The sequence below is a fragment of the Cariama cristata genome, unplaced genomic scaffold, assembly GCF_000690535.1.
Source record: "Cariama cristata isolate BGI_N322 unplaced genomic scaffold, ASM69053v1 scaffold2290, whole genome shotgun sequence".
NCBI classification, from domain to species: Eukaryota; Metazoa; Chordata; class Aves; order Cariamiformes; family Cariamidae; genus Cariama; species Cariama cristata.
The window spans coordinates 76,425-93,477 of NW_009592802.1; the positions used below are offsets into that span (position 1 = coordinate 76,425).

General features: G+C 41.3%; 1 protein-coding gene across 1 annotated transcript in view; it reads right to left on the reverse strand.

Moving 5' to 3' along the window:
• Nucleotides 1–15,456, reverse strand: part of LOC104157882 (protocadherin-15-like) — a 79,867-nt gene extending 64,411 nt beyond the window's left edge. Inside the window, exons 1-3 of the mRNA XM_009695431.1 lie at nt 15,348–15,456; nt 14,286–14,426; nt 2,491–2,618 (exon numbers count right to left, since the gene is read on the reverse strand). Coding sequence (XP_009693733.1) covers nt 2,491–2,550 — 60 coding nt within the window. The 5' untranslated portion in view covers nt 2,551–2,618; nt 14,286–14,426; nt 15,348–15,456. The remainder of the gene's footprint in view (nt 1–2,490; nt 2,619–14,285; nt 14,427–15,347) is intronic.
• Between the last annotated feature and the right edge of the window lie 1,597 nt (nt 15,457–17,053).

Genomic DNA, 17,053 nt, shown 5'->3' on the forward strand with positions numbered 1-17,053 from the left:
AATGGATTTCACAGCCTGTTCATGTTTTGTACGATCAACTCTAAATGCAATTTTATACTTGTGTCTCCTGTTTCATTGACTTTCACACGCATAACACTCCTTTATCTAAGTAACTCTGCTATTCAGTACCATCTACTCCAGTAACTTTGGGCAGTACTGTTATCTTCAGCACTTCTAAAGTTCATGGATTTGACACAATTTTGGGTTTCCTATTTTTTGAGTATGTTAGAGCTTCAGTTTAAAGTTCGTAGCCAGAAGCAATAATCAGCAAAATGTCTGGAAAAAAAAGACACTAACAAAAATATTACCCCCACCTCCAAAACTCTGCTCAATTACGGTCTCAGATCACCCTAACAGCACTACTCCCACTATTTCTTTAATTTGCACATCTAGAATTTCCATTTCATTGAATTGAGCAGGCATCCGGTTATACTTCAGAATCTATTTTATATAGCATAGAAATCTGATGTACCTTAAAACTTCAATACAGAAGATGGAGGCAAAGAAATTGATAGAAGGAAATTCTGCAATTCTTTTCCTGAATGTATCATTTCCAACAAACAATGTTGCTTTATTGCTCGCCTTACAATTTCTTTAATCACATAGAAATAAATTTTTACAGTAAACATAGGCATTGCACACGCTAGATGACTTTTTTTGGCTTTGTTTACAGAATCTGAACTGAGTCTTCACAGCTGATAGAGCAGAGGTAAGTAACAACACCTTTTCAACAAGCTTTCTGGGCTAATCACTCGTTCCAGCTACCAATGCGTATCTTGTGTCTCCTCCCATCATAATTCCTCCCTGCACCTCCCCTTTCATCCAGGATTGCTACTTCTTTTTAACCCCTCCACGTTCTCCCCATAATCCTACGAGAGAAGTTGCACTAACTTTGATCTGCCAACTGATCTGATCTCATCCGGTTCCCCAAATTACCCTGCAGGCTGGGCACAGGTCTTTCCATCGGGCAAGGTTTCACACTGCCCGCTGAACAGCATCCTTTGCTACGCCAGCAACACAACTTGGGGCAAAGTGGTATTAAGGCTCCTTCACGTTTTTGCAGTTGGGAGACCAGCAAGCACAAGCTCAGCCTTGGCACTACCCCGGGGCAGCCTGTAATGGGAAATGCCAGAGCAGCTCTGTTCAGTAGGTCTGTCCCTACCTGCTATGGCCTCAAACATAATCTGCCCGCGGAGGAAGCTGGGAAGAATTGGTGTAGGGCAGATTTATATGCTCTAATGTTCCCTTCCCAAGTTATCTTCAGTAAATTCCCGGCTGTTTACTTGAACTGCTGTATGTGTTTCTAGAAAAGACCAATATGGATACCCTGGGGACGAAAACTTGCCCATGATAAGCACTGTAAAACAAAACAAACCCCAACCAAACAAACCAATACTCTGGGCTAGGTCACAAAGTAAACAAATTTCATCTACAGAGGCTTCTATCCAATAGTCAACGCTTAACAATTTCCCACTTTTCTGTCATTTCTGGGCTTACTTTGGGAAGGACTGCCACGAAACAAAAAAGCAATGGACAACTTTAATAAGCTCTGATATTCTCTATTTCATTCCTGGTGCTCTAAACACATCATGAGGTCAAAGTAAAACTTGTCGCAGGTCATATTTCTGTGCCCTGTCATGCATAAGCTAGAACCAGCAACTTCAAAGCTATTCCACTGACACTTCAGGTGAAAAAAGACGCAGGAGGCCTGCTGAGATAACAAACCAAAGGCAGAGGAAACAAGCTGACTTGGAAAGTCCTGGCGACTCAAGCTGTCTCTAGCACAAAAGGTTGCATCACAAAGCATTTTATAGAAAACAAATAGCTTTTATCCTAAGCTATTTTTATGTCTGATGCTAATTACAGTCTACATATTATCTTTGCTTGAAGTTTGTGTTTTTTTTTTTTTAAAAAAAACCCCTACGGATAGTCAATTTGACTCACAATTGTGTCACAGTGCACAGACCTGAAATTGCTTTGCTGACCTGAAACAGAAATTGTTCTCTGCTTTTTAAAGCATAAACATCCTGCTGCCAAAGAAGCAGCCAGAAAAACTTAAGGTAAAAACTAACGTTGAGCATACAAGAATCCTCTCAATATTAACATATCTAAAATGATAGCTACAAATCGTCACACAAAAACCGGGCACATGAAGTTCAACAGAAATAAAACCTGTCTTTTAAGCTCAAAATCAACCTTGCGTCAGTAACTGCTGGAATACTGGGCCGATGCATGTCAGTCATACGCACACAAATGGAAACCATCACACTCCTATTCATACTCAAACACTGATTTCATAAGAAGAATTACCCGTCTGTGCTCACTCTGCTTGTTGATAAGAAGAAATCAAATGGAAATTACTGCTAGTGTCTGAGAAGCTCAAGCAGTTTTAGAGGAAATGTATTTTGTAACCTCCTGCGAAAAATCAAACCAGTGAGTAAATACTTTCCCACTGGAAGTGAATGTTATTTAAAAAATTGTCAGTCTTACCTTAACTTTAAGCACAGACGAAAACATTTTGGCATCTTCGGACACTCCTCCAATGTACATTTTTTTGGTAAAGACAGGCACATGGTCGTTTTCATCCTTCACTTCAATAAATACCTTGGCTGTATTACCTAAAAGAGGGAATGAAAAGTATACGTAGAACATTTTGCAATAAATCTTTAACACCTACTGGAGTTCATACATTTACAGCCCAAACAGATAACGTAAAATAAGTGTATGGATAATACTGTAAAAAGAAATACATTAGAAATAATAGCACATTTGGTACGAAAAGTAGGAACTTGAAGGCAGGCAACGGATTTCATGCCTTTTTTTTTTTAATCTACCTTTATTGCTTCTGCATTTACCATTTTTTTTTAAATTAATCTTGATTCAACTTGGAGCTGAAATTTGTATCTTTATGGAAAATGATTCCCATTATCTGTACACCTGCACTTTGCTATTAGGCCTATCTGAATGTGCCCATAAGCAAAAAGCTGTCACGGCTTTCTTTAGAAAGCAAACTCTTTGGGGAAAATATAAGAAAAGACTTGTAACTAATTTTCAAATAAATAGAAAAGTAAGAATATTGTACTTTAGTTACACAGATTCTGGTCACGTTAAATTCTCACAAGTGTTACAAAGAGGCACTGAACAGGTGATGTGTACCAGCCGCTATGTTGCAAGCAGCAGCTTGCTTTTTCCACTTCACATGCAGCTTGCTTTATATATTTTAATTATTACTAACTCCCACGCAAATACTTAATGGGTGATTCTGCCGTGGTGTCTGTAAACTCACAAATGGTCCTACAACAGCGCTGGCTAAGCAGCCTCATCACCTAACGAATTTACTGGCTTAATTGAATGCATGCCTAAGCCTGTCTTCATCACAAATCTGGCCTGGCCCAGGGGAACTCGGGAAGTATTACTTCCCCTCTAGAGGTTCAACACATCGTCAAGCAACATACCCCTGTTAATTTGTGTTTTATTAAACAGTTACTGATCCACCCCATTGAACAATAAACATCTCTCTTCTTCTGCAAGGAAAAAACATCTAGCAAAATCTATGGACCTACTGCAAAAAAGATTCAACTGCGCAGTAATCTATACCAACATCTGTTTGTCTCTTTCAGAATTGTATAATTCAGAAAGATTGCTGGAAATGATGATATCCAGTTCATTAAAACCACATTTTCAAGTGATAAATTGCTTCATTTCAGAGTTGGTTTTCCCAACTTGTTTCGGTGCCAGAGTAATTTAAATGTTGCACAGGTGCCATGCTGATCTGAGTTAGCTTCAAAACACAGGCTCATTTAGTAAGAGCTTCGTAGCTGTATCTTTAGGGGACAAAAAAATTAAAAGCCAGATTATTTCTTAGACTGTCAAAGTCACTGAAGATATTCTGTCTATCTGATGGTCCAATGGACAGGAAACAAATGAAGACTTCATAAACGTAACCGAAATCTGAGAAAAACATTTAAAATGCCATCCAATGCATTAGTATGGAGAGCAGAAAAAAATGAGAAAGGAAAGAAAAAAAGGAAATGACATTTCCTCAGAGGAACAATCAATTATTCGCCTTCCACACTGATCTGCGCCGGTATGTTAAACAACTTGTAGGTGCTGTTACTTCATGGGAAAATGAGTTCATGACAAGCTCTCTTTCTATGGATGGGAAAAAAAACCAAACCTAATCCAACATCTGAATGTGTGTAATGTGGACATAATGGTCTATCTGTAATCGCCCCTAGTTTGCTTACATCCATTTTAAAAGAACGCTTCTTACCGTGACTATGTTATTTATTACGGCGAAGAAAAATTTCAGTCAAAGAGGTATTGTGAGGTCCTACGAATAGTCAAATCTCTCTCGTTAAACCGGGTCCCCACTGTTCCTGGCTGCAATACTAAGTTACAGTTCGAAACTGCAGCCCTGTTGAGAAAAATGAGATTCCCAGGCGGGCTTTTTCGCTGCAGCTACACCCTTTAGGGCAGAAGGCAACCGCAGCAGGATCACAGGCAATGTGTCTAAGTGACCTTGCCCTGCAGAGTTAATAACCAGTTCTATCAATGGCTGGCACCAGTTTACTGCTGGAGGGAAGATCCTAATTGTCTCACGTTCGGTGTCAGAAGGACTAGGCATTTGCTAACCTGCACTAGCGCTCTCTAACGCAAATTAAACATCTTTTGCGTAGTACTCACTAGCTTCATCATTTCAAGCCAGTTTTGGTGAGGTGGCTTAGCCTCGTGCAAAGTTTGCTTTGCAATTTGCTCAAAAACATTTGTTTAATTTGCTGGTAGTTCTCCGAGCTGCCAAAACGCTGATTTGTTTAGTGATGGTTGAACGCTTTGAAAATGAGAAATGAAAGTTATTACGTTAAGCACAAAGCAAGTTAAATATCTTGCATACATACAGACCAACATTAGCATCGTTAACGTTGAATTAAACACATACCTTCATTTTATCTTACTGCCTGAATTTTATACACAGCTTATCTTTCATTCTTTCTGGCAGGCGGAGGGGAACGTGGCATCTGTGAACTCCTCCCTACCGCGTGCTTTTTATCCAATTCCAACCTACAGCTGGCCGTAGCGAATGACTCCCAGCCGCTTACAGAACTTGCCTTATTCTCACATCGGATAAGCCTAGAAGCAGCGCACATCCAAGTCCCTCATCAGAAACGGTGCCACACGTGCAAAGGTCATGCCAGCCCCTTCGCCATGGGGATTTCGCCAGCCACTCTGCTTGATTCGGTCGGATATCCCCTGCACGCGGGGCTCTGGTGCCCAGAGACCCAGGGTATGTATGGTGCTCCCACATCCAGCATCCCTGCACCTCCAGCGCCCTGCCTGATTGAAAAGGCCAACCAACTTGACATGTTCTTACAGAGTCTAGGTTAGACTCCGGCATTAGACACCTTTTTTTTCCCCCTTCATATTCCAAATGCGTTAATGCTTGTTCCAAATATTGTTTGTGTGTGGGTCTAGCCCTCTTTTCTGGTACCCGAAAGGAGGCAACAGCATCCGCTATATGATGTGCACGGTTAGTTATTGATACTCTTGCACGTAGGACAGTGAACACCAAAGGACACCAATATTTACACTTGCCTCGCAGAGGGGAAATTTTGTATCCCCGTGTATGGAAAACCTTGCTTCTTTGGTATTCTAGATCTGGAACCCAGCTCCAGTTACATTTTCAGGGATTCCAGTGGTTGAAACCAGAATTTACTCCTCCGTCGTACTTCCTGCGAGACCTCATGCCTCATGCAATCAAAGTATAATTCTTATTACCGTGACTCAGCTACCTAAATAGCTGGCCAGGTGAAAGAAGATAAAGCATCTTTCCCTGGACAAAGCAGCACCGGACTGCCAAGGTGGTCAAAAAGAGCAGAGAAAAACATGGATTGAGTGCTAGAACTGCCCGCCGTCAGCTGTAAGGGCAGTAAGTGCTTCCCTGCACACAAAGTATGCAGATAATATTTGACAAGCAAACAGTTTCTTTAGTTTTACAGCACATTTTTATCGCTAAGACGCATTTATTGTCTGGGTTTCTCACACCAATTAGTTCAACAGTCACGAAGGTCAAGTCAGCCTCCCAGAAAACAGGCTGCAAAGGAAGTTTCCACACCACGATCTCCTGCAAGGTCTCCCGTGTCCCATTTGCCTTCTCTTTTCCAGACCCCCCTGAGAGGCACTGCAGTGCTCAGAGCCTACAGAACTGCAGCTGCTTCCAAGTTACCTTCTGCTTGTAAGAACCAAACATATTGCATGCACTGCTCCAGCTAACTAATTGCTCCCAAGACTAGAAGACGAGGCCTTTGGATCTTTCAGCTTCTGTGATTTGCTTAAGGAGAGTGAAAACATCCTGAAAGCTGCTCTGAAGGAAACCTGAGGATCCTCTGAAACACATAAAACTAGCACATCATGAATGACTAAGACAGAAAACAAAAACAACAACAAAAACTCCAGGGAGCTGCTCAGAACTACTGTGTACTAGCATTTCCAGAAGTTTTTCCCAGACACGCTTGTTGAAAACACTTTTCCAGTCCCACTGCTTATCTAAGCAGTGCTAATAACGCGCCCGATTCATGTGAGTCTGCAGTTTCTCACCAGGCTGCAGAAATTAAGTGGAACTATAGCAATGTTTTTTGAACGCTGTGACAGTGTCAACTATGCTTTGAGTGTTACCAGATTTCTTTTACATTATGCTTTCACGAGTGATATGCGCTTGTCTTCTACAATATGCCAAACAGCCATTGATACGGCTGCTCTTCACGCATCGATAATTGTAACATAAAAACCCCTGCACCGAGCTTAAGCAGTGGCTGTTTGTTCTGCAGTATGTAACAGCAGATTCTTCTCTTTTAAAAGTTCGTTTTAATCAAACTGGGAATGAGAAGTGTAATTTGACAGAGTTCAACAGTACCTCGCTTTACTACTGTCTTACAAGTCTGTCGAGCAGACACTGTGCTTCGGCAGGTAAACTAAACCGAACTGCAGCTGCGCTCAATCTCGCCTTACTAAATTTGGCAGAACCAAATAGGAATCGACACCAATTCTTTTTCGGTGGCATTGCGATCTAAATCAGCGCGTGCCCACAAAGCCTGAAGAAGCTCCTCATATGCTGTAGCTGATCAAGAACAGCGCAAAAAGCAGCTTTGACGAGACTTAACCAGCAAGGTATTTGGAACGGCACTGATCCAAGGTCTGATTGAAATAAAACTAAAACATCTTTTTCTACCAAGTAATTCATTGAAAGGGAGCTCACATTCTAGGCAATCTCTCTAAAAATACATTGCTTTGTTGCCCAGAGAAATTTGAAGTTTGTCCCAGTGGCTTTCAGTGAAACTACCGCAGAGTTGTACGGCAGAGGAGGCAGATTCGCAGCTCTTTAGGCTCTGCAGCGTATTTGGTCCATCTGTCACGTCTCCTGGATGCAGGGACTGGCATGGCAGCCAACTTACAAAACACCATCAGCACAAACTTTTGCAACATGTTTGAAACTAAAAGTGTAAGGCTACTTGAAAAGTCAAGCGTACAGGGATATACAATTCATTTTCATACTTATTAAAACTATCGTTCCCATTTAGTATGGAGCAGTTGCAGAATTTTGGTTGCAAAACTGGTTTTATCCTTTTTCGCTTTATGATTCCCAAAGGTTTATTTTGCGATTAGAAAACCAAAAACGTTACAGGAGAGACAGAACTGTTCTTTTACCCTGCAACACCCACAGCAAAGCCCTGCCTCGCAGCTGGGATTACAGCAGCAATTTGACCACAGAAATGACCCTCGTCGGGGCAGCGCGTACGCCTGGGGAATCCGCATGCACCTCTTCTTGCTCGGGGCTGTGCCAAAGGCGAAAGAGAGTTCTAAGTGAATGAATAAAACATGTAAATAACAAATTGAAAGGTGCATTTTTGCTTAAAAATCTTTTGATACCAAAACAAAAACATCTCTACTAAGATCACATAGAGACAACTGGCAGTGAATGTAATATTTAGCACACCTGACTGAAATGAAAAAACACGGAAGCGTATTCGCCCCCTCAGCTGGTCTAACATTCTTCAGATACCTTCCCTCTTGCTTGTTGAATTCTACTTCTAAATTGATTTTTAATAAAAATTCATGCTACTCTGAATTCTGCCGCACCCATGAGTGTTTGGAGGGATATCGTGTTTTAGTTCTCACCTGTAGCACGCTGGATGCAAACACAAAGGCGGTACTTGTCCTTTCTAAAAAAGAAATCTGCTTACCAAGGCAGTGCAAGCACAACTGTAAAAAATAACAAATTCATTGTTCATGGTGCTTTTCATTTCTTTCTGATTCCTCTTAAAAGACAGTAAAACCAACCATGTGGTTCTGTCATTATTCTTGCATCTCTAGGAATGTGAAATGCACGCTTGCTGCTCCTCCTTTCCAAAAAGAGCCCATCAAGTCAGCAAGAGTGTAAGCAAAAATAAAAAAGAGGAGGCAAGAGAGATGACAGCAGGACTGTAAGCGATGTCAGAAGTTTCCAAATGAAGATGCAGGCGACAAGATGAGAGATGTAGGAGAGAGCTGCACTGTACTTACAAGTCCATGACACAAGAAATTCTCCTTTTCACCCCTGCCACGAGAACATAACTTACTTGGGAGGCAGAGTCATCTCACAGTCAGTCTTGGAGACAACCAAAACAAGACTAAATCTACAGTAGAACTACCTGCAGTCAAAAATACTCCCTCTGGCCTCCCTGTCAACAACTGATTGAGCTACAAGCTGTTAACACAGGTAACTTCTAATGAAGACAAACCTTCCACACGGTGGTGCCAACCGGCAACACCTTTGCATGTAAGGTTTCATTTTGCTGTTTGCATCCATGTCCATTTGCAGACAGACAGGAGGCTACCTTGCTGAGCAGCCACGGAGGACGGGTGATGCCGTGCAACGTGTGATGCATGACACCATGGCAACGATAAGTCAAGAGAAGAGAGCAAATGACAACTGCTGTCGGTAGCAGTTCAGCGAGCGAGAGCGCCGTGGCAGGTTGAAAGGGTCACCTATTTGGAGTTGGGGAATGAAAAGATGTGCTCTTCTCAGATGCTGGAAACTGTGAACACTGGAAAACATGAGATCAAATCCTCCACTTCTGTACTCGGAGGAATGTGGAAGCGGTGATCAAAAGCAAACATATTCTGGCTTTCTTGTAAATATCCCCTCCTCTCTAGATCCAAGTGGGAAGCAGCCTTGGTGTCTCCCACCACAGTGCCCACAGCCTGGCACAGGGACCAAATGCCCATTTTGTATTCTTAAAACTGGGACTATGTTTACTTTGGTGGTAAAACCCTCTCCTCACCCTTACTTGTCTATACACAGACACATACCACTGCTTGCTCTTACTACGTTTAGGCAGCACTTTCTCTTCGCTTCTTCCTCTGCTTTCATGTCAACCCCTCTGCTTCCTCGCCACAACAGGATTATTGCTCTGATGGCAACTGTCAACCCCTCTGCTTCCTCCTGCCCCTTCCTTCCTTGCCACAACAGGATTATTGCTCTGATGGCAACTTCCCTGGGTATCAAACTGCAGGACACTGAGATGCAGTGACAACTTTGCGAACAGCTGACAGTGCTGAAATGAGGTAAAAGATGATGCTTCTCCTGTTCTCGTTCGAGAAGTACTTCTGGTTTAGTAAATGATTAATTGTACCGATACGATCCCTTCAGCTTACTAATTTGCAATTCTTTCTGGGAGGAAGGAGCTGCTCGCTCCGTGACAGATTACAGGACAGCACCTTCCAACTGCAGAACTCACCCTGCCACACACAGTTTTGTGATGTTCCCCCTATATTTCAGGGTTTTTTCATCTTATCCATTGAGGGAGAACTGAAAGCTTCCATTTGGAAGCTAATAATCACAACCTTAATTTAACCTACAGTATACAACTGGACTAAGGTCTATTGTGATAGACAGTCAAAGAAGCAAAGCGCAGACAGAAAAAAACCCAGGCTGCTAAATTTAACTGAATTGGAGAAGGCCGTTAATACTGAAGGTCTTACAGGGTTCAGCATCACCAGTTGCTGATTCCTCAAGCCAGAATTCCAACCTTTTAAATTCACTATCATCAGAAAACCTAACTCTCCTTCCATTCAAATGAAGTAAAAAAACACTGCTACTTCATAACATAAAGTTTCAGTTAAAGTAACTCATTTAAGGAGTCCAATGCCACTAAAAGAGCGAGCGTGATTTTGCATGACTTAGCATCATATTTTAAAAACCCAGTTTAGGTCACCAGTTTTATGTTCTCATACTCCAAAGGACATCTCAATTTACTTTCTCTCCTCATTTATTTATTCAGTTATTACTATGCTATCAGTTGGCACTACCACTGAATGACAAGCTTCGTTACACTTAATGCAGTATCATACACTTTTCTGCTGCACAGATGAAAACTCAAACTCCTACTTCTATATCATTATCTTCTATAATACCATCCAGTTAAAAACAATTTGGTACCTAGCTTCTGAGTTTTGTAAAATTCAGCACTGTTTTGTGGCTGAGCAGCTCATCACAGCAGTGCTGTGTTATCTAGCTCCAGAAGGGCTCATGATTGCAGCTCCAGAGCAGGTCATCAATTTACTGTCAACGAATTCCAGAACGGTTCACTGATTCAGTGGTATCTAACATTGGAACTGGCAGCAATTCATTGTCATTGAGTGTCAGAGTGGTGTATTAATTCAATGTCACATAATTCCAGAGAAGTGTATTCAAAGTCACCTATCTCCAAAGCAGTTCTTCATTTCAACATCACCAAAGTCCACAGTGGTGCATTAATTCTGTCTCATCGCCTTCCACTGTAGTTCATCAATTCAGTGGCCAGAAACTCAGAAGTAGCATTTAACCTGATTAAATCTCATCAAGAAAGAAAAAGGTGCCGAGAAAATGGAAAGACATAAATCACACATATGTAGGCATTAAATCTAGAGGTCAAGGGACCTCCGTTGTAAAGACCTAAGTGATTTAGTTAGCCAGATACTTGTGAAGTATTTTAAAAACATGCATCTACCAAATTCTTTAGCTACCCATCTAGCATATTCAAAACCTACTACATGCTGTATACTCATGGATATCCAAAAACATACAGCAACTGCATGTCTTCCTTTAAAATCGACCGAATTAAAACTCTAGTCATTATCAAGTATCCCTGAATAAAATAATTCAGCCATCACCTTCTTAAAACTGCTGCCCAGTTGGGAGAACTGCTGCAGTGCAGCCTATGAGTCAGAAGGATACAGAGGCCTCTGCTGCCCTGACGGGAGAGGTCTGCCCAAAGACTTCTGCTGGAACCTGCCGACTCCTTCCACGTCAGAGAAAGATTTGAAAAAAGCTGAAAGCTGCAGAGAAGCCTTACGTCCTCACTGCGTATGGCCTGGATGCATTTTACAGAACATAACCTTAACCGGACCTCTCCCAGGCACAAAGAAATGCAGTCAACTGGCACTAGCTCGCTCTTTCTCTCCCTCTCCATCATCGATGGTGGCTATAACAGTACACATAATCTTACCTTGCTCTTAATACAATTAAACTTCTGACCACTGAATAATCCCTATGTGTTACACCACACACGTGCTCAATTCTTTCTTAAGGAAGAAGAAATACCCATGATAATACACGCTCGATTTCCAAAAATCTTCTGCTGGTTACGTGGGTAGTATCAGAAAGCCTGATGAATGTATTTTAACTGCCGTCCCCCAGACAATGTCTCAGGCTACAGTCTATTGCCCAATTTTACGGCATGTTCACACATACTTGAGCCCATTAAGTCTAATATTTTTAAGAACTTTAAAAATCTGTAAGCAAGTTTTCATGAAGTACCAATTTCAGTATTGCAAGGAGGTTCTACAGTAGCATCTTTATACAGAAGGAACAGATTTGCATCCTCTTTAAACTACTATCCTGAAAAATCTGAATTTCGATCTTTAATCTATGCACGATACTCTTACCCATATGCAGCAAACTGGTACTGAAACAAACTAGAGATGGGTTTCCTAATACTCCTGGCTATTATTGCATCCATTAGAACAATAATTAGAAGACTAATTATAGAAAAAGTACAGCCGAATCAGCCCAGTTAGTTAAAGGCGGCCCTTCCTTGGTAACCCTCAGACCGTCCACTCTGTGGCTCACAACCTGCAGCGTGGGAAAGACTCTGTCTGTCACGGAACATCTTTGTCACCTTTGACAATAACGGGGTGGCACTCTGGCTCTCTGCCTGCCAATATGCCAGCCAAAGAGCCCAGAGTGAGGAGCAAAAGCAAGAAAGCTGACGCAGCTCACTTCTCCCTGCAGCAAAGGAGAAAAAGGGATCACCTTGGGCTCCGAGTCCCAATTTGCCCAGTGCTCTCTGTGCCTGGACACAGGCACAAGGAATTACCTCTTACTCGGGGCAGGTGGAAAGGTGACAGTCGAACATTAGGGCAGATGAAAGACGGATGGAAATTTTTTTGCCCCTAGCTTGCCATGCAGACCTCTGTGGGAACAGAGATCAAAACAAAATCTGTGGCAGCATCATCTCTACAGCATCAAGGCTTTAAAAGCTGCACTCAAACTAAAATTGCTCGTTATATTACTGGGGGCTTCCAGAAACTGTAAGGTTTTATTACGTACACACTTTGTTAAGTGCCCAAATCTCACTGATGTTTAGGAACAGGCTGGTACAGACATAGCGCTTATGGTATCTCCCCCTGCTCATCTCCCTGGATTGAGAAGTAACTAAATATTGCTTATCTGCATAAAACTGAAGTCTGTAGTAAATCTGAACTCCATTTGTATTTCATGGTTTCAAAATACCAACGTGATGTCCTTTTTTGAATGAATTATACGCACACTTCACTGAACAGCAGGTACCCAAAGCCTGGCCTCCTGGGGATTCCTCAACTAACACAAGGGGGAATGCAATGAGATGGTACGGCAGTGCCTCTTGGACAGATATTTATAAACAAAAGAGGCTAAAGTTTTCCCCTTAACCTATTAGTTTATAGGAGTGTTGTTGGTCAGGATAAGCCTTGGCTTTTTTTTTCCAGTGCTAAAGATTTGCTCTACGATTAACAGTAGTGGCAGCAGAGGAGAAAAAAGCTCCAGCCACCTGCAACACATCTGGGCCACAGCTCACACTGGAATAACTGTGACTGCAGAATGATGACTTGCAATAAACTTACATTCAATTTGAAATGAAAGGAAGTAACATTTCCATAGCCTTTAAACAAAGGTTCAATTCCTCACTGCCCTCTTCTCAGTGCAACAGTCCACCGCCCTGGCCTTATTTTCATTGCATCCGTGACGCTCCTTAGCTAGAGCACGGAAAAACTGCGACTTGCAGAGACCAAAAATACACAAAACTCCCCACAAAACCTGAGATAACAAACAAAGTCTGTGTGAAAACGTGTACCAAAATACTTCTTGGTATAAGGTTTGGGTTTTTTAACTAGGGTCCAACTGTGGCTTAAATAGGAAGTTGTACAGGATGGGCTAGGACGCTAAGTGAGCCAGGTACTTCCGAGACCGTTTCCTTACAGGGAGGATGATAAAAATCACCAAAAGACCTTCCAAATTACCTTTATTAGAAAAAGAAAACCATTAAAGAGAAATAGAAAACCCTCACCATGAGACAGAGCCAAAGCAAAACCGTTTGTAAGTAAACTCCTTCCTGCCTAGAGATGCTGCAAAGAACCTTCTTGTCTTTGTCGCAGCAGGTCCTTGCCTCCAGTTTGCTCTCAGTCAGGGTTGCAATAATCTCCATGCAGACCCCCAGGGGTGCCGAAGGAGTCTTTTTCTTCCCGTCGCTCTTGCTGCGTATGTGTTCCCCATTCCTCTGTGTCCCAACATTTGCTGCAATGTTAGTAGCCCAGCAGGGAGGAAGTCTGCATTTGGGCTGTATAATGTGTTTACAAAAAAGTGACATTCCATCACAAAAAGCCCCAGTTACACTGAAAACGTTCAATTAGCGCCATCAGCTCTCTGTTTATATATAAATATGACTTCTGTCTGTGTCAGTGAGACCTACAACTGTGTAACATGGACACGATTTGTGTGGATTTAGCTCCAGACTGATCAGCTCCACATATGGAAGGCAAGCAGAGAGATCCACAAATGCATTCTCTGCTGCTCACGTACCATCATCACCGCGGTACTTCTGGTAACAAAACAAGGTCACTAGCAGTTAGCAATATCCTCAAAAAATAACTAGAGTGCAGTCACCAGTATCCTCAAAAATTAACAATATGTGTATACTACAAAGAGACTGAAAAATAAGGATTTTTAAACTTACTTTTGGAAGGGACACGCAGATTGGATCGTACCACTTGTAAGGAGTCCGCTTGAACTCGAAGCTCGTAACTTTTCACACTTTCATAATCCAGAGACTTTTTAACTGAGATCACGCCTGTTCTGTTATTAATAGCAAACACATCTGAAAACCAACAAAACCAGAAGTAACTTTCTAAGATGCATAAACTCTTTTTTTTTTTTTTTAATGCCTAAGTGCTTCTATTTTGGTGACGACGCTACCTTCAGAAAGTCATTCCCATCCCTCCCTCAGTCCTCTAAAAGCCCATGTAACTCCTCTTTGAAGCTGTCTTCAAAGGAGCACAGCAGCTGAATCTGACCTGGTACTGGAATAACCAACTTGAGGACAGCCTGGCAAGAGGAGACAAGACGAACAGCCCACTCTCACAAAATGGAGGATGGGATGGAGAATTTATCCACATCCCTCCAAATAATTTACTGTCGTTTTGTAGAGGTTTCGAGGTGGATCACGGACAGTACCCGAGAAGGATGCAAATGCAGGAGTGATGTTTTGTTTAATTATCAGGCTCTAATCTCATACTTGTGGCAACAGCATGGCAAAGTCTACAATGCCTTAAAACAGATTTCTAAGCAAGAAGTACAACTCCATCACAGCTATTTATATTCTTATTTCAGTAATATTCTTATATTCCTATCAGCGCCACGGATTCACACCATGTGGCGCTGATAGGAATTTTCACATCAGTGAGAATTTCATTGTATTTTAATTTTTATTGCAATTCTGCTAACTAATCTGATCCTAAAGGCTTGATAACAGCAGTCCCTCCTGCTTGTGTCGATGAGGTGGGATTTCACCTCAGCAACTTTATTTCTAATTAGGATTTCTTGACGACTTCTGATGTATGCACTAGGAATCTGATCTTTAGCTGATCTCTAAAGGCTTGATAACAGTAGTCCCTCCTGCTTGTGTCGATGAGGTGGGATTTCACCTCAGCAACTTTATTTCTAATTAGGATTTCTTGACGACTTCTGATGTATGCACTAGGTTCAGCATAACCACTAAGGCCGAAATATTAGTACTTACCCTCTTCGTTTCCTGAAACGATTGAATATACAATTGTCTGGTTCAAGGCGGCCGCTGTAACAACTGTGACCACAGTTCCTTTTGGTGCACTTTCACTCACTGGTGGGGGTCTGCAGAATTGAACAAAAGCATTTGTGTTATCTTCCAGGTGCCTGAACAGCAGACTACTGAAACTTATTCCCCAGGTTAGCAGTTTCATCCATCTATTAGGCTGCCAAAGTGGGAGGATCTGTTATTACAGAAAGACTTATTAAAAAGGCAAATGTTTAACCTTCGCCTCTGCAAATGCAAAAACTAGTAAGAAGTCAAACTGACAAGAGGAGACAATACAAAGATGTAATAGTTCTTTGATATGAGAAGTGGAAAAGCGGGGAATAATGAGGGGAAAATAAGAGAAACCACCACAGATTGACAAACTGCAAGTAAAATTTAGAAGATAATAGCTCTTTTATAATAGTCACCTCTCCTAAGAAAACTCAGTAATCTATCAGAAATGTATGCAGGAAATTTCATTCATGGGCAAACCTCATCATTCCTCTTGGTAAATCATTTAAACAGTAAGTACTTTAAAGCCACCTCCACAGGAATTTCTACTCTTCAGAAAGATCCAAAAATTCTGCTGCCAACGCATTTCAGTACTAAAAGCGAAGATGCTTTCCAGGAAGTCAACTGCAACTCAAGTATACCTACGTAACTTTCAAGCATTCAGTAAATTGCTTCTGATTCACTGAGCACTGATTTGTGTGAAGAAAGAAAAAGAAAAAAAGATTACACTAGTAACACATTGGTATCTCATGTTCTTCATACCCTACAAACACTGAAAACTGAACATCTCATATTCAGCATAGTTTCATCATGTGTAAATAATGAGTTTCCTCCTGGAACACAGCAAAGAATTGCTCTACTCTTTCTCTTCTATTGTTTAAATGCAACTTCCTCAGAAAATGTCACGAGTAACATTTTGAGATGCTGTTTCCTCAAGGAAACTGTAACTGTTTCAGGATGAACAAAGAGTCTGTGCTAATGTATTTAAAACAGCAATCTAAACAATTTCAACAAGAAGTCAGACTCCTGAGCTAAAAGCAAATCCAGTGTTCAGATTTTCATCACAGCAAGTAGAGGCTGAATTAATGCTTAAAACTATTCATATGCTAGTGAACAAATAAATTTGAAAGGTAATTTTTGCACTCATCCATAAATGCAGATGCATCTTTATTAAAACTAGCATTATCCAGGTATTTTCCATTTTTAAAAATTACACTAATTCAGTATATAATGAAATAAAAGACAGATGAAGATATGTTGAGATAGGCCTCTAAATAGGAGTAGACTTGAAAGAGTATTTCAGTTGTGCACTGATCTTCAAAATTCTGGACAGAATCTACACCTGCTTTTGTTTCAGAGAATATTTTGTGACTTTCCTCTTCCATCCTCCCGGTATTTTTCAAACACTCTACCCCAGACCACATTTTCCCCTTCTAAGGGCAGAAAGCTGGAACCCCAGGTTGCAGGTTGAATCTAAACCTTTGCCATCACCCACCAAGAGACCAACAATCTGCCCTTGATCTCTGTCTTACAAATATTTTCTTTGGGATGAATATTGATTTGAACATCCTAGAAAAAGTTCTAGATAATGACACTGGATATACAGAATTAAGTTAAAAATTTCAGTGGGTAAATTATTCATTATTGTTTTAACCCCCCAA